This window comes from Arachis ipaensis, chromosome B08 (assembly GCF_000816755.2).
Source record: "Arachis ipaensis cultivar K30076 chromosome B08, Araip1.1, whole genome shotgun sequence".
Taxonomy (NCBI): Eukaryota; Viridiplantae; Streptophyta; class Magnoliopsida; order Fabales; family Fabaceae; genus Arachis; species Arachis ipaensis.
The window spans coordinates 22216651-22235525 of record NC_029792.2 but is presented as its reverse complement, the minus strand read 5'-3'; the positions used below and the strand labels follow the sequence as shown (position 1 = coordinate 22235525).

General features: G+C 36.5%; 1 protein-coding gene and 1 long non-coding RNA gene across 6 annotated transcripts; one reads left to right on the top strand and one right to left on the bottom strand.

The window, feature by feature from the left end:
- Positions 511–7402, bottom strand: LOC107613836. 5 transcript variants are annotated; one of them, XR_002352181.1, is made up of 8 exons: positions 6926–7402; positions 5920–6159; positions 3989–4583; positions 3650–3885; positions 1651–1874; positions 1364–1455; positions 1174–1271; positions 511–1082 (listed from the first exon to the last, which is right to left on the bottom strand). It is a non-coding gene; the product is annotated as an uncharacterized LOC107613836 (long non-coding RNA). The 5 variants fall into 5 exon arrangements; XR_002352182.1 differs by lacking the exon at positions 1651–1874 and having other exon boundaries at positions 3989–4361; positions 4489–4583; positions 6926–7396; XR_001614189.2 differs by lacking the exon at positions 1651–1874 and having other exon boundaries at positions 6926–7397.
- LOC107610738 lies at positions 8529–9374 on the top strand. Its single transcript, XM_016312742.1, has 4 exons — positions 8529–8552; positions 8678–8779; positions 8875–8933; positions 9146–9374. Exons 1-4 carry the CDS (start codon positions 8529–8531, stop codon positions 9372–9374), a joined length of 414 nt encoding a protein of 137 aa, XP_016168228.1.

The following is an 18875-nucleotide window of genomic DNA, read 5'->3' as shown; positions in this document are numbered from 1 at the left end:
TTAAAAATGACTAATATAATAATATACAAATGGATACTAACAACACATCACTACACCAGATTCGGCAGATAGTGGCGGTTTTATAGCCGGATAGCAGCGATTTTTAACCGCCGCGAAACGAATAGCAGCGGTTGGCAACCCGCTCAAAGATACGGTGAGGCAAAACCTTTAGCAGCGCTTACATGTAACTGCTGGAATAATCGCTGCCAGTTGATATTTTGCAGCGCATTGTTTTGGCAGCGGTTCTAAACACTCTTAAATACATGACGAAGCCAACTTGTAGCTGGCGGCGGTTGTGAACCGCTGCAAAATGTGACTTGACAAAAAACTTAGTTTCTATTATAGCAACGGATTTATAACCGCTGCAAAAATATTATACTTTTTTTTTCGTTACGCCTAATTTTTTAATATATGGTCAATTCTTTAATTCCTATTACGTTCTTCCACTACGTAAGATGCTTTAATTTAATAAAACAAACATTAAGCAATCAAACTAAAACGGAAAAAACATAACATTAAAACGGAAAAACATAACATAAATATATACGTGAAAGTCTATACATATAATAGTAATTTGTCCTAGGTGCATTAATGACTATAACCTAGAAATAAATAACTCAAAAGTAATTAAACAATGAATAATTAAAAAGTGATCAGATTCAAGTGTATCTATTGACTCAAACTCATGATTTATCATGCAGATCATTATCGCAAGAAGATGATCGTGTGCGAGATAACATCGGTGCACTTCCCAAAGAATCCAGAGTTGCAGCTACGTTAGGTGGGGCATTATTTCCTTATTGCTGGATTATGTATCTTAACAAACTCTGCACTGTCTGTCTCTATGCCTTCTCCTCTACTACCTCTGCCTCATGTTCTGCAATTTCCTTCTTATACTCTTCACGTTGCACACTGGAGTCCAACTACTATGCAATATTACGAAAATACTGAGTGGGACATGGTCCGAAACCTAGTCTACAAACATGTCCTGGGTGCTCATTTCTAAGAACTTGTGCAAGGGAATCATTCTGTGAAAGCTCCTTGCTAGATGCATCTTCGCTCTCAATATGTGCAATTGCTTCCTGCAGACAAGGAGATTCGAAGTTACACCAATTATAAATCGATTGTTGTAAATTCATAAAGAAAAGTGAAAAATTAAAAAATACGTCTTACACCAACAATAAGCATATCGTCATTTATATATGTGCCATTTTTTTATGAGACATGGTCCATATCTCTCCTTTACCAATGGGCCTTCCCTGTCGTTGCTCCTTTAACATTCATGTGGACACCATCATATAACAAACAACACTATATTGCCAAAAACAAAGCAAAAATCTAAAACTGAATTTAAATTGATTACTTCTTTGTATCTTTTCTGGCCATTGATTTAGAACCCGCAGTATGTGTATAAAGTTGTTTTGAATGATTTAGGGCATTTTTTCTGCACTTCTCCTATAAAACAAAAAATAAACATAACTATGCATGGGATAAATTAATAGAATGTTAGAGGTCTATCAAATAGCCATGTACGGTTTCAAGAAAAAAATAAGGTAAAGGTATTTTAGGTAGAAGTTTTTCTACTATCACAACCAATTCAGCATATTTAGTAGTAATTCAGAGGGTTTGAAATTGAATATAATGAAGTACCAATTCATTATTTGTTACTTTTGTGTCGTCTTTCAACTGATATTCAAGAAACTATTTCCAGTGATTTCCATCTATTCCTGATGGTTTATGGTTGGCATTTTCCTCAAAAGTCTTTGTGCTATCATAAAACTTATGAAACAAATTATTTCTTGTGTTCTTCTAGTTTCTTCCTATCCTCTGTATGATTCCCTTCTTTAGTTTTTCTCGTCCAAGTAAAAGACTCGCTACAAACATTTCACATCATAAGTAAGCAAAATCGATGAATGTGGATAATCTTATTTGAGTACGTGAAGAATATCAACATAATCTTATTTGGGTACGTTTACAACTTTTATTAGATGAATCAATGAATATCACTATTTCATATCATGTAAATAATCCTTTATTAAGGTGTATATATTTGTTTTTATAGCATATTTCCTTTATTTATAAAAATTTCATCATATGAATTAGCAGAAAGCAATTTAATTCTGTGTTAGAGAATAAAATGACAAGTAGTATGACATATATATTTCTTTTCAATTAAGAGACTATTATATAGTATTTTTGTTTTCATATGATTTTAAAATATAGCTATACATTATAAAATTTTTTAGACACTTTTTACTGACATATAATTAACAATAGACATTAATAATTTATTATTATTCAAAGACATGTAACTTAAAGACAAAAAAAAAACATCAGAATGTTTAAAAAAATATATGAAAGCTACTTGCATTGCATTGAGTACTAATTTCACAACCCAAATTATAGAAGGATTCCGTTCTCATATAAATATTCATAAAGTTAGTCATATCAAGTTTATGTAAGAAAGTGAGACAAACTTCACAATGACATAAACAAAGAAAGAATTGCCCCAAACACTTTGTCATCATCATTATCATAGTCTATTAATTAGAATTCCACTTACAGCTACTTTATTTTGGACCACCAACATGCACAATATAATCTATATAATATTATATATTTATATTCCCTCCAATATGTAGAAGCTATGGTTCAGAAGTGCCGAATATATCAATATGAGATATAATTGTGTATCTTAGTGTTAGTGGAGAATTTCAAAAGGATTGGATTGATCTAATTCTTATTGCTGCCTATATTTTTTTGGAATCAATTTTTATTAGGTCATGCGATCCCTTAGGAATTTTTTTATCATCTCTAAACTTCTCTTCTTCATGATTCCTTTATGATGTGAATTCAAAAAACAACTTCAATAATTCTTAAGGATGGTATATTGTAAGTATAAACTATTCGATATCCTCTTCTTCTAAGTATTTCAAATTTGGATATATCTAGTCATCTTGAATTCCTTAGCTTATAGATTCTAAGTAACTTACTACATTTCGTCATTCAATTTGATATATGGTTAATTCAAAAATATATAAACTATTTGCAAAGGTGTACAAAATCTTTAACCTTTTCTGGTAGGTTCTAGCTTATATATGGCTAGTTTAATGCATCATTGTATGTCCATCTTTAGTTTCTTAAATAATCATCAAATGCTCACAAAAAAAAATCAAATTCAATTGATTTCCAAATAAAGATAGGATGATTGTATAGAAACTCATCATGTTAATATAATATATATTCAACACATTATCATCATATTGTTTACTTCGCTGCATGCCTTAGATTCAGTAATAGTCAAACTTATTCAAATTTAAATTTTAGTGTGAAGAAATTAATACTTGTACCAGAGATAAGATAAGATGCACGATAAAGATATTATGTCATATAGTATGCCACAAATCATTCAATCATCAATGAAACACGTAGGTTCACAATTTTTTATTTTCTTTTCACATTTAAGCAAATTTTAATTTAATTTGGGGTTTGCATTGTGTCATGTGTTTACATCTTAATCTTCTCCAATGTACCCTTGATTTAAGAGAAACAAAAAGAAACATTTTTACGTTCGAAATATGGTTGAAGGACCTAAAAATAACTTCAAGCATTTGTAAAGCCTTACTATATCAGAAAACTTAAAAATTACCTTAACTTGGTCGAACGCATGTTCCTTGATATCCTTGTTCATTGTCTTCCAACTATTTTCACAAATCGGTAACTGTTGAAAGTCAGCCCCCAAACTCTCGAAGAACCCGCTTAATAGGCCCGCTATCTGACCAACTGGTTGCAACTCTGTGTTATGTTGGAGTACAATCTTCCTTCCAGGAGGAAGTGCTAATGCCTCCTTAACAGTCAGATCCATCTATTTTTTCATGCCGTTTTCTAGTGAAGGAAAAAAGCTTACAACATTAGAGTTACTCAGAGAATTAGAATTCAAGGAAAGATTTAATTATAGTTTCTAAAAAACTGGTAAATAATACCATACCGGTGACATCAACTTCCCAAAAATCAGTGTCTTTGCAGCTGTTAGCATTGCCCTGATATTCAGCTTGCGCAGAAAACAAGTCATCGACATGGTCATCGAACGACTTGACCTCATCTGCCTCCGAGTCATAATCTTCATCTTCCGAATAGACATCGGCAATGTCATCGTGATCCCGATGCTCTGTGCGTTTGGGAGGAGCTCGAGTGTCACCCATGTCAGTTGACGGAGCCAGCCTTCTTTCGTTGTGTGGTGGTTGAAATGGTACATCATTAACACGAGATTGTCGACCACCGTTGCTAGAATACGGACGTGGAGGAGCTGTAGGATGTCGATGTGTACTTGAAGTATTAGCTCCCTTATCCATTGTTCCATCCTTTAGTTAAAATAAAATTAAATACATAATCAAGAAATCTTTTTTAGTATTCCCACAAATGATATTGACTAAAAATCTATACTAAAATGGAAATCAATATTTCAAGCTCAAACCAGTATTACTTAACTCATCAAACTAGCTTGAGTTTGATAATCAGCGGCAGCATCAATTCTGGCTGCACTACTAATGGTGTACTGAGGTCTTCTAGGCATTTGATTAATCCTTTACACAATATAAGGTCATTAGACAATCAACAAGAGAACAACAATGTGCAACTCAATAGTACACAAAAACTCAAACCTTCACAAACAGAATTTAGTAACAAAACTAATTATTCTAAAAATACAGAGGATAAGTTAAGTTTTTTTTCCAAATGCGTAACGTATGCTTAGGTACCATTATTTGATTGAAAATATTTCTTAAAAGATATTTATTTATTCTAAGATTTTTTCAAGTAACCAAATACACATAATTGAACATCTAAAAGGTGGAAGGTAGACAACCACAGAGAAACCTTTTGTGAATTTAAGTCAGCATCACAAACAAGAGATAGTGGTGTGTTTGTTGCATCCTTTTATTTGTTTTGTAACATTCGTAATGGATTAAATAAAAAAATTTGTGCAACACAAGATGGGAAAATAATAAGAATAAACAGATTTGTGGATAATCCTTCAAAGATTTTGCTGGAATAAACCCTATCCCTTTCCACTTCTGTGCAAACTGAAAGATCTTTAATTGATCACTTTCAGCTTTCTGATGGGGGCTTAAAACATATAAACCGCATTCAATTTTTGCTTCATTTAAAATAAAGACAAATGAATTTATTTGTCGATACCATAAAAATATAATCAAATTAGAAAAATATTAATGTTAAGTGAGTTATAAAAAAATTCAGCAGATATGTTATGCTTTTTTGACTAAATGAACACAAAAAAGAAAGAAAAAAAGAAAAACACTTTGAGAACAAAGGAATATTAATGACCGTTGTACGAAGTTTATAGGAACAGCATAATCTGAATCATTCAAGTACAACTACAATCAAACTTAGTTCAATTCATGTTGTAAAATTAAAGATGGAAATTGCAAGCCCAGAAATAAAATACTTGCAAATCCGAAGATAACAAGGCAGGGAGCTAAAAGATTAGCATTCCGTGCCCTCAAACATCTTCCAGGTTTGAAACTTGATATTTGCCTTCTTCTAAAACAGAAGGGTATTTTTTGAACAATTTGGTTATTCCAGAGGCTTAGGAGGACAAAACACAAATAAAAGCAGAAAGAGCAATAACACAACTTTATTTGAGAAGTCATGCCAACCTTAATTGGTGATTACTTCATTTAGGAAAACAGCAACTACAGTTGTAGATAGTTTGTTTAAAATTAATTGCAAGTATGGAAAGTAGGCAGAGACAATAATGGGGAAGTCTTTGGCCTCTCTCGTGATTACAAGCTAATATTGAAAATCTGTATCTGGAGATTGATTAAGTATACATATTTTTCATGGGTGGGAGAGGGGAAACAACACAAAAATTGCAAGCATGACGAGTCAAGTTTATCTAACCTGTACAGCTTTCTTTTGGGAAGTTACTAGGAATGCAAGAAACGGCCAGGTGAAAGTTAAACCTTGCTTCTCTTTTCTCAAAAGTGTATCAGCTTCACTGTAAACAACTGCTGCAACTTCCTTAATGGTAGCTGAGTTTGCAATGGTTGCTATCGTATCTTTCTCTCCTGTAACAAGAATTTAGAAACTCTACTCCCAAGTTCCCAATGAGTCACGTGTTACAGGATCAAAAGAGGGTTTCTGTAAAAGTCAAAAACAAACATTATTGGGGAAAATAAAAACTCACAATGGCAGCAACCCCAGCTGAAAAAATTTTATTTACCCCCATTCACAGCAACCTTCAACAGTGACACGAAAACTCAAACCTTCAGCATCAAACTTCAGAAACAATTATTGATTTTGCAAAAATTATAGAGGGTAATTTAAGTATTTATATAATTATTCAAAAAATAATTGTAAATCAAAATAATATTAAGTGTCAGTCCATGAAGCTTACGAGAATGGCATATTATGGATTTACACTGCTCAAATATCACTCAACTTGTTGAATTCAGCGTAGTTAAAACAAGAAAATTATACCAAATAAACAAAAGAAATGGATATCCAGATATATGCATGTAAGGAAACAAATAGCATTTCGTTTGAGGATTTTACACTTTATACTTGCTCTCTTCTAAACCAAACATGATTTTTCAAACCAATTAAATGAAAAGCCAACAAATTTCAAAGTATTTTTGCTTATGAAACCACTGAACCTGGCAACTTACATTAACCACATTATGAAACATAGATTATTGCGTAATGCAGACTGACAAGAGCAGCTAACCCAGCTTAAAACATAAGTTCAACCCAAAATTCATATCAACTTTCCAATCCAACCCAGAACCCCACCACTAAAACTATCTTAGAGTAATGTTTACAGGAAAAAATGAAGCCACAGACCCACTCCAACCAACGTATTTCTCATAATAACACCAACAATATTATTTGAGGGGGCATTACATACCTCGGCGAGGGAGAATAGAAGTGGGTTCCGTCAGATAGAGAGAGGAGTTCTCAAATAATTTACTTTGCTCTAACTACAGAGGCACCGAAATCAGGGCCCACGTTGACGACAACTCCTTAATCGCTGACCACAGAGACGCCGTTGTCGATGACAACGGAGGCTGCAACGCCAACGAATCCAGGAAGACAAAACAACGAAGAGGGGGACAAACTTCCACGAAACAACTACCGACGACACCTTCGACGTGCAGTGACGGCAATTGATGGCGGTCCGACGTTAATGGATGGCGGCGCTCTGGAAGATGCAGGCAGTTGGAGTTCTTGCAGTAGGTTTTGAAGGGTTTGTTAACTTAGGTTTAAGTTGTCTTAGGGTTTTGTTCTTTTACATTGAGTAGGCACTGATTAGGTCAACATGGTGGATGAAACTGACCTCTAAAATCTTGGGTGGAATTTAAATTTGTATCAATTTTCTCTCTATCAAATTATTCCCTGATTAGTTAATTGGCAAATAAACTTAAAGTTTAAGTTATCTGCTTTGAACAGCCCATTAATTAATTTATCCTTTTTATTATTTAATTACCGCTTCCTGCGACAGTAACTATAATTAAAAAAAGGGGAATATCAATGCATCCGGAAAAAAACGATTGATTTCGATCAATAGACCCGCTAAAGCTCCGAACCATAGAGTACTTACCACCGGAGCCAAGGAGAGATATGTTTTAAGATCACGCATTTTTAATCCTCCCTTTTTCTTTATTTCAATTTCTAATACATAATTTTATATAATAGTTAATACAACTTATTAGTTATTTATATCTAATAGTCAATTATGTCTCAATTTTCATTTTACATGTTAGAAACAGAAAAACTTAATTAACTAATTGGAAATATTAACATAAATAATTAGGATGAGATTATACTGAGTTGAGTTCAATTATGTCTACATTAATGAAATACAGTGTAATTATATTTAACTTACTAAAATCAATATTAAATTAATTAATATTAAATTTTTTGAAAACTGTCCATGTTATAAATTTGGTCTTATTTTAACATAATAAAAAATTAACTATCGAACAATTTTATTAAATAATTATCTATTTAATAAACAACCAAAGTATTTTTGTTATTTTCAGAATTATTTTATAACTACAATTATGTAGAGTACTAAATTTAATAATAATTTTACTAATTTCACAGTTGCAAACTAATTTCGCTATACAGTTTACTTTTTAGTAAGTATTTTGTTTATAACTTATTTATGATTAATAATTTTTTTACCTCAATACAAATGTTTTTATAATCTGAAACTAATTTTTACTTGCATACGAATGTTTTGTTCACTATCTTGATCTATTTAACCATGTCTTTTTTTGTTTATCTTAGGGTTTGACTTTTGATAATAGGAGAAATGAAAATAGAGAAATTCTCATCATGCTGTGCAAGCACAATATTTGCTAACTAAATGGCTATAGCCTCTCCATTTTCTTCATTAGAACATGTAATTACTGTTGCTAGCTAGAGACATATCGTTCCGTAAATTGAATATTAGGTGTTGGTTGGAGGCTATATTAGGACGATCTTATTCTAACGAATACTTGGAAATGGCGAATAAAGTTACTATGCAGGTTTGTTCGTTAGGCATAATCTTAAACTTGTGTTAAACTATATTTGAATAATATAAATTTTAAGTTAATATATGCTAACAAATTTGCTGCAATAATAGTTGTTAATTTAATGTTCAAATATGTAGAAACTTCATGAATGGGGATCAATGTACGAGAAAAAATTTGAATATGTTTTTGTGACATGTGCAGTTGGTAGGACCTCTGAAGGCATACTTACTGAATTAAAGGCTAAAAATAAATATTTAGCATAGAAAGTGCATCATAGAGAAACATTCATGCTTTACAAAAAAGACCATGAACTATACATTTTATTATGATGCAGATGCGCTATAGAAACACGCATGTTGTTGAATTGGATATTGCTTCAAAAGAGGAAATGAAGTATATAGAACTGCACATTACAGAGCTTCTTTCCAAGAAATCTGTTTAAACTACCGACAAAGGAGATGATAGTTGTTTACTTTTTTGTTTAATTTTAAGGTTCCCTAACCATATTAACACACCTTTTTTTCTGAATTACTAGCTAATGATCTGGAAATTATCATTTTCTTTTGAGTAGACTTAGATTGTTGTATGCATATTAATATTTTCAGTGTCAGCTATTCAGGAGAAATAGTTAATGACACTCTAGATAGGGCAGAGACTGATTCAGAAGACAATTTAGATGATATCTCCTCCGGTGAAATTGACATCTCCAGGCAGTTTGAGCTCAATAAGGTTCCAGAAGAAGAAAATGAAACCTTATACACCCAACAAAGAGAATATGATGTACATGCTGCAAAAAGGAGCTTCAATCTGAACAAAAAGCCATGGTTTGTGTAAAACCCAGTCAAACCGTAATTAATTAAATAATAAATTAAATAGGAGCGAATATGGTTATAAAATCTATCAATCGGAATTTGATAATTTAACTATGATATTTGGATTCAGTAAATTTTTCTGAGTCGAAAAACATAAATTTCTGCGTAAAAACGCGCACTGGAATTTTGACCGGCAGTACCGGCTGAGATCTATCTGGTACTGCAGCTGAGAAAATTAATTATAAGTGAATAAGGCTAAGAAATTATGAGTTATAATTAGGAGAGATAGAAATATTTAAAATGCAATTTAAAACTCTAATCTTAAATGTTTTGGCCCAAAATTGGGCCAACTGACAAAAATAAGTGAACCGGGCCCAAGTGGGCCCAAAACCCAATATATATAAACATTAGTTATGAGCATAACAGCTCACTTATCCTAAAGAAGGGGGGTGTGGGGCACTGAAATAAGAAGAGAGGTGAGAGGGGAGGGTTCCAACTTCAATTTCAATCTTCAAATCACCATAACTTGAGTTACGGAACTCCGATTGACGAGCCGTTTATGGCCACGCGTCGCTCTTCATATCCTCTACAATTTTATCTAAGTTTTGTAGTTAGTATTCCATTCATCTCTGCCCAGTTTTCAAAATTTCCCACTGTTACACGTTTTTGGATAGTTAGTGTTAAAATCTTGTGATTTTGGTTGTTTAGAGATACTCTAACATGAATTCTAAGTGGGTTATATCCCTATTCTTGGAGCTAAGGGTTGGTGGAGACTTCCAAGAAGGAGCTCAATTATTTTGGTTACAAGAAGTACGATTTAAGTTTCATTTAAGTACCGTGTGGTGTGATGAGAATTCCTAGGCTAGATGCCCCTAGGATTAAGTTTGGATTGTGTAAATGGTTGGTGCTAATATGCATAGTTGATATGTAATGTGAATTAATGATTGAGTTGAGAATTGTGTGAATTTGTATGTTTGGTGTGTTGAAAATTTAATGAATTGGATAATGAATGTTGGTTTGTGGAATATGCATTTAAATTGTGAAATTAGGCCGGAGGCCGGAAAGAGGTAAGGGAGGTAAGTTGATATGTGTGTTGTGTGATGATATAAGTGATTGGCTGGATTTAGATATCGAAAGTGTGAATAATTGGTTTGGTTATTGAATAATAAGATTTGAGGAATTGAGGTGTGGAATTTGATAGTTTTGGGTGAAATTGTGTAGCTATGGTAGGTTTGGTTTTAGTTGAGTGTAATTATGTGAATGTGGTTGGGTTGTGGCCATTTGGATGAGTGGGAATGAATTTGGCTTGTGAACATTGGAAAAATTGGTGATTTCTATTTTTGGGTAAAAACTAATTTTTGACCAACTTTGGCGGTTCGTAACTCGGTCCACGAGGTTCGGAATTCTTCAAAAATAGATTTTTATGAAAGTTTATTCAAAGATCTTTTCAACGGTTCAGAAATGGTTAAAAGGAGAATTTTGTAGAAGAAGTTATGTGTGGTAGAAGTTTGAGATTTAAAAATGAAATTCTGCAGCTTTTTAACTTAGTAAAATTTTTGGCAGAATGCACTCCCACGCGTAGGTGTGGCCGACGCGCACGCATCATTTTCAAAGTTTCACTACCCACGTGTGCGCGTGGCCCATGCGTACGCGTCGATGAGCGAATTCAATTGGCTCAGCCAAAATTCCCGAGTTGTGCCTGAGTTGTGCTGGTTTTGTGCCTGGGGAACAAAACGCACCCACGCGTACGCATGGCTGACGCGTAGGCGTCATTTAGTTTTTCTCCCATCCACGCGTGCGCGTGGAGGGACGCGTACGCGTCGCTGTACCTTGATGCATTCCACGCGTGCGCGTTGGCAACGCGCACGCGTGACATTATTTTCATCCCAAAGTTGATTTTGAGTTTTCAAAGCTGAATTTCAGACTTCTAAGTCCCCTTTTTCATCCTTTATGTCCTCAATACTTATAGTATGTCTAGTGATGGGAAGAGGCTAGGACATATGGTAACTTGTGGATGAAGTAAAGTGAGAATCAATGATGAATGATGAGAAATGATGATTGTATGAGTTGCTGAGGGTGATGATGGAAGTGCGGTGTATACCGTGAGCCAAAGGGTTGTATTTGATAATGATTATTGGCTGGCTATGGATTATGCCATGAGCTGGATGGCTATGATAAATATTGATTTATGGCTAGAAATGAAAATATGCCTTTGAATGATTGCTTTATCTTGAGCTCTCTTTCTCGGAAGTGCGACCCCAGGGAAATGGAGGAAGGTAAGGATCCTCTTCCTTGTTCCTCCTGGTATTGTAAAATCGCCCCCAGCGAGATGGTGGGAGGTTATGATCCCCTCCTTGGTTCCTGATAAACACCGATTTCGTGGTTTATCTTGTGCTTATTTTAGGGGATTTTATCACCTTTTCCCACATTTATTCAATGAAATAGCATGTTTTTGTAATTCTCCCTTGAATTGTGCTTAAGTGTAAAAATATGCTTTTCAGACCCTTAAATTGGTGATTTTAACTCACTTTAATTCCATTCGATGCCTTGATGTGTTTGATGAGTGATTTCAGGTTCATAAGGCAAGTATTGGATGGAAGAAATGAGGAGAAAAGCATACAAAGTGGAGAATGTATGAGGAAACAAGAACTGGGAATGCATCGATGGCGCGCACGCGTACAAGGCGTGCGCGCGTGCAGAAGTGGCTTCGCATAGAGACGCGCATGCGTACATGACGCGTATGCGCGGATGAAGAAACAGCCAATCGACGCGCACGCGCACATGACGCGTACGCGCCGATACTCACACGTGACCCACTTAAAGACAAAACGCTAGGGGCGATTTCTACTATGAATATTGCATAAATCTTATTTAAGACCTGATATTAAATTTTTTATTCTCTAATTTAAATATTCAATTATGTATATCTACTTAACTAATGGCTTCCTAAATTTCCATTAAAAAAATCTTATTTAGAACAACATAAATTAAAGGACAAATTGCATAAATAAATAAATAATGAATTAATTTGATCTAATTATAACTTTTTTAAAATAGTTACATTTTAATTCTGTACTTATTTTATACAAATTTCTACATGGTATAAATTTTTAAAATTTATACATAAACCACTAAATTTATAGATATTTATGTAAAAATTGACTATCATCATAAATCTTTAAAGAGTGTATAAGTTTATGAATATGACTACCATCATAAATTATTAAAATGCAGAAATTGATTTATAAATGGATAAAAAAAGGTGAAATGCTGAAAAATGGATGCATGGTGTGTTATCCACAAATCTGGAGCTAGCATTGTCAGAAAGCACAAAATGTAGGTTACGTTTTGGCTGGGACGAAGACCAAAAACATGTAGCATGCTGGAAAATGTAGCCTGCATTTGGCAGGTCAGGGCAACCAAGTGACGAAACGTGGCCCTGTATCCCCTGCATGCAGACAGGAGCAGTTGTTGACCAACGTTAGAGAAGGCAAAATGCAGGTTGTGTTTGTCAACCGTGCAGGACAAAGTGCAAGTTGCGTTTGGCAGCCACCCTAGCTGCATGTGCGACACGTGTCATGGAGGGTGGTAAATATGTTTATAAAAGCCAAAACCAAAACGTAGATAGGAGAAGCAATGGTGAACCAAGCTTTTCTGAAGAAGAGTGAAACAAGAGTGAAAAAACTGATGAAGCAAAAGTGAAAATAAAGAAGAGTGCTTAATAATTTTATTATTATTGTTATTATTATTGTTATATTATTATTATTATTGTTATTAGTATTATTAGTAACCTTGTTATAATAATTACTATCATGAGTAATTTTGTTGTGATTATTATAATTATGATATTTCTTTTTGCAAGCTATCAGGAATTTGTTGTCCAGAAAACTCAATCCGCCAGAGACTTTTAACGAAGTAGCTGCAGTATCATCGGCGTTTACTGGGTTTCAACACGTTTCGCGAGTAGGCGTAATGAGAGGCCATTTTGCACTGCTGAGTGTATTGGTGGAACGGTGGAGGTCGAAAACTCACATGTTCCACCTTTCAGTTGGGGAAGTGACGGTGACACTGGAAGACATTACATATATACTTGGCCTCCCGGTTAATGGGTAGCCCGTCACGAGTAGAACAGACAGTAGTCACCAGTTTCTGGTGTAGAACTGCATTGCTTGTTTTGGTCGGGAACTAGGTCCGAAGGATCACGTCTTGGGTAAGGTGAATCTTGCATGGATTCGGCGGTGCAGAGACACCGAACCGTGTGACACGCAGGAGTCGATTGAGCGGTATGTTCGGGATCACATTTTCTGCGTGCTTAGAACGGTTGTGTTTCTGGATAAGTCCACCACTTCATTGAACTCGAAGTTTCTGCCTCTGCTTCACAATTTTCACCGGATTCCAGCTTACAGTTGGGGGAAAGCCAGTCTGATACACCTATACAGATCGTTGTGTCATGCATCACGATACAACTGTAAAGAGATGGATAGCCCACTCATACTACCTTTTGTTTGTGCGTGGGAGCATATGCCGCTCTTGGCACCTATACCCTGCGATTAGCTCCGCGATGTTGGTATTCCACTAGCGCGACGGTATTGTTTTTTACTGTACTTATTGTTATTGTTGTTGTTGCTGTTGTTGTTATTATTATTATTATTTCACCGGATTCCAGCTTACAGTTGGGGGAAAGCCAGTCTGATACACCTATACAGATCGTTGTGTCATGCATCACGATACAACTGTAAAGAGATGGATAGCCCACTCATACTACCTTTTGTTTGTGCGTGGGAGCATATGCCGCTCTTGGCACCTATACCCTGCGATTAGCTCCGCGATGTTGGTATTCCACTAGCGCGACGGTATTGTTTTTTACTGTACTTATTGTTATTGTTGTTGTTGCTGTTGTTATTATTATTATTATTATTATTATTATTGCAATCATTCTGTTTTTGTTTAGGTGGAGTCATTGGTGCCGACATACAAGATATATACGGAGGCCTACTGTGCATTTTAGGCGAGGACTCGATGACATAGGAGTTGACGATGTAAGTTTTAACCATTAATGTCCAATGTTTTTATTCAGAAGAATAATTTTCCTAATCGACCTCTTGGTACCTAATGTGCAGTTTATATGGTGGCCGTATATGGGAGTGGGGTTCCGGATGACCTCGCTGCCCATTTGTTTTTATGCTCCACGCAGTCGCTGTTAGTGTCATTCGAGTGCATAGAGTGGCACCCGACAGACCGAGTTAGATGACAGTTCGAGATGCAACAGCTTCCACCAGGCCCGGCATTCAACCTTGATCGTGATAATTGCAAGCGGTTGACAGGAGCACAGAACCATGACTGGGGAGAGATTTATAGTCAATGGGTTAACAGGTGGAGATCTGACTACTATAACACATTGCAGTTAGGTAAGGAGATTATAGACTTTCATCATCTCCCAGTGTACTACGTGTGGTACACACAGTAGTACGGGGTTCACCTACGACTGTCAGATAGAGTTGCAGGTGAAGAGGTTGGCGCAAATGAACCACAGCAGCAACAGGAAGAACCAGCTGGACCTCAGCAGTATGTCCCGCCTCATGAGCAACAGTTTCAGGTATTATTATTATTATTATTATTATTATTTAACGTTTTAAATTATTATTGTTTAGGTTTATCTATTATCATTAATTACTATTAATTGTAATTAATTGTTAACTAGGTCCCGGTATATGAACACCACTATCAGGTCCCGGCATATGAGCACCGGTATCAGATGCCGGCATATGAGCAGCAGTTTCAGGATCTGGCATATGCCCAACAGTTTCAAGCACTCGCCTACGGTCAACAGCAATAGCAATGGCCAGCATATGAGCAGCAGGCACCATACATACCGAAACCACAGCCACATCAGGCACCTGAGCCCTACATACCACAGCTGGTAATTGTAGCCGATGGTCAGTTTAGTCCGTTGGGTGGATCTGACACCCTCAGCTTGTCTCAGGTCCTAAAAGATACAGATTATCTATTTCCGATGCCACCGCAGGAAGGGCCTGCTCCATCTCAACAGTCTGGTGGTCGCCGCACCACATTAGGTCATGCCATTGACTTCAACTTTGATCGATCGACGGGTCATGTAGATCCTCCCGGTCTTTCCCCACCATCGCGTACCCAATTGTTTGATTTGAATGAATACCCGTAGCAGGAAGAGGGAGATTTAGGACATGATTTGCAACACTAGTATGATCTTGGTGGAGCGAGTACTCCGGGGATAAGTGGTTCCGGTTTGTATGACACTGGTGGTGTGAGCATGCCGGATTTTGGTGATCCTGACGTTGGCAGTGGTTTGGATGCCAGTGTGTCTCAAGGTCATCTCTATAACTTATGGACACAAACTGCGCCTCCGGACAAATACACCTCATCCTTGTATTCGAAGAAGGCACCGAGGAAGTAGTCCGCTGCAGTTGATCTTATATTCAGTGTTGTATTCAGAGTTGTATTCAGTGTTGTATCTTATATTTAGATGATTCTGTTTAGTATTATTATCATTATTATATATTTAGCTTTGTTCTCCTATAACTCTGTTTGAGATGATCATATTGCACTTTTGTAACGAAATATTTATTTATTAAAAAGTTACATAACGAGGTTAAAAACTTTATTTATTATAAACTGTTAACTAGGTTAAAATAAATTACGAGGTAACATAAAAAGTTACATATAATTGTGAAGTAGGTCATAACAAAGTTACATTCAAAAGCTTAACCACTAATGACCTCCAACAGAGCTTGGACCTGCGCGTTGAGGACATCGGCTACGGCTATGTCCTTCGCGTCCACATATAGTACACCGGCAAGGACCATGCATATCCCACGAATCCATCTCATTCAAGTAGCGGGTTGACTTCGGTCTTCCTTTTGTCGCGCGCCTCAATGTCTAGTTGGCGATCACCATCGCTCCTTCATATCTATTCCACGTAGATGGGTCATCCATCGGAACAAACTTGCCTCTGTACACCTTGCAAATTTTAGACATCTTGTACACGTCGTGCACATATACTTGCCAATCAAGATGTTGGTTAGCGCAACATGCAAGAACGTGGCGACATGGGAGTCGCTCGACTTGGAAATGGCCACAGTCGCAGTGTCGTTGTGCAAGGTTAACAGTGTAAATGGAGCCATCTTGCATTTCACAAACCTTAAACATCTCGTTGCGCTTGTCGAACCGGTTGACCATAATGTTTCTTGCTCGTTGAAAGCTTTCTTCAACTCTCTTCGTTGCAAATTCTGAATATGTGAATCCATTGCGGACACGCTCATGAGCTTTGGCGCTCTTCTGAGTGAACAATTCATTCAGCCGATAGAAAGTAGACCTAACAATGGTAGTCACAGGAAGGTTGCATGCACCCTTCAGGACAGAATTTATGTACTCTACTAAATTTGTCGTCATATGTCCCCAACGATGACCCCTATCGAATGCCAACACGCATCTCTCAACACCAATGTCATCGCACCATTGAGCATATGCCTCACCCCGCTCTTTAAGCCTTTGGTAGTTTTTGTTGTACTCCTGTTTCGTCCTAGAATAGCTTGTTGAACAAACCATTTAATCATAAGCAAATGCCACAAAATTACTATGATTAGAACCATAACAGTGAAATGAAATACCTGTGTTCACCACGAGTTTATGCAAATACGGAGCCTTGTACCTCCTTAAAAAGTTAGACCCGATGTGCCTAATGCAATACATGTGCCACGCTCTTGGTGGTGACCATGCACCGTTACTGCGAGCTATTGCAGTGTCGATGGAGGTATGGCGGTCAGAAATACCCACACCATCAATTGTAACAACATATCTCCGCAAATTGGTTAGGAAAATCTCCCATGCGTCTGCCGTCTCGCCCTCAACTATCGCAAATGCAATAGGCACAATGTTTTAGTTCCCATCTTGTGCAACCGCAACCAGAAGTGCACCTTTATATTTTTCGTACAGGTGCGTGCCATCTACCTGCACCAGTAGCTTGCAATGTCTGAATGCTACAATACACAGATAGAAGCTCCAAAAAACACGGTGCAGAACTCTTACACTTTGAACCTCCTCACTCTCACGGTAAACAGGGACCGTTTTATTTGAACACGAGACTATGACATCATCACAGTCATTGCTTTCAACCATACTGGCAGAGTCTGGTAAGAAACTTTCCAATCACTAAAAACCTTTGTGACAGCTTTCTGCTTTGCCAACCAAGTCTTGTGGTAACTTACAGTATAGTTGAAACTAGAATGAACTTCTGCAATAACAGACTTCACCTTTATCGACGGGTCGGCTTCAACCAACGACCTAATGGTATCTGCAATAGTGTTTGAGTCCAACTTGGCATGATCTTGTGAAATCGTGCCCATGGTACACGTGTGATTGCCATTGTATCTCCTGATCTTCCAACACCCCTTCTTTCGAATCAAGCTAGCTCGGATAAGCCAATCGCACCCAGCACCATAACCCTTGCATTTCGCATAGAATGTCTGCGGATCAGACTCATACACAGTGTAATCAACTCCTCTAGAGATAGTGTAGCTTTTGATTGCAGATATCACCGACTCCCTAGAATCAAATTCCATTCCGACCCTAAACTTGTCATCTTCCGCCACAACATTGCCTCCACCTACGACGAAGGAACCACTGTTAGTCCAAGGCAAATAAAATTAATAGTAGTGGTAACTTTAATTAATGACCATAAGATAACATACCGATATCCGCATACTCAGAAAATTCTGGGGCATGCATGGCTTTGAAATCCAGAGTCCGCATAAAAGACGGAATGCCAAAGGGGTTCCGGCTTACAATCGCATCCGCCTCATTCTGTACTGCCGGATTGCCTGCCAAGTCTCTGTCATCATTTTCGTCATTGACCTCATAGTTGGCTTCAAACTCCTCTTCACTGTCGTTGTTATCTTCTTCCCAATCTATATCCCCGAGTTCATCAACGTTGACATCGTCGCCATCCACATCCCTCCCCGTATGTTGTTCAAATTCAACGTACAGCTCTATCATCGGCATGTAAAATTGAGTTTGTTGATAAATATAGAACATCCGCTGCATACATGCGTCGTCAGTGATGGACATTAGTTGAAACTGTATCATTCCACCAAATAATTGTACAAGATTTCTATATAAAATATTGCTCACCCTTTTCAAAATGTGACTTTGTATGTTTTCACAAAGACTATTTTGCAACTCATGGTACATGGAATAGCAAATGAAAACGGACATTCACATGTTTTCCCAAAGACAAAATGTGACTATTTGGCAGATAACTGTGTCAAAAAATAGAGTTAGTTGAGGCTGAAGTTATGAAAGGTGTTGCAAATTTGCGAGTATATTATAACGGTGAGGTTATAACAAACACACATAAAGGAGTGACTTTTGTTTGTGAATGTCCGTTGTCATTTGCTATTCCATGTACCATGAGTTTTGTCAAGTTGCAAAATGGTCTTTGTAATAACATTCAAAGCCATATTTTGAAAAGGGTGAGCAATCTTTTATA

What these genes read in the sequence shown, in the direction of transcription:
- LOC107610738 (XM_016312742.1), top strand. Translation starts at nt 8,529, where the DNA reads ATGGCGAATAAAGTTACTATGCAG. An exon ending in CGAATAAAGTTACTATGCAG is followed by an intron (nt 8,553 to 8,677) that starts GTTTGTTCGTTA and finishes TCAAATATGTAG; the next exon opens with AAACTTCATGAATGGGGATC. An exon ending in GCTTCAAAAGAGGAAATGAA is followed by an intron (nt 8,934 to 9,145) that starts GTATATAGAACT and finishes TAATATTTTCAG; the next exon opens with TGTCAGCTATTCAGGAGAAA.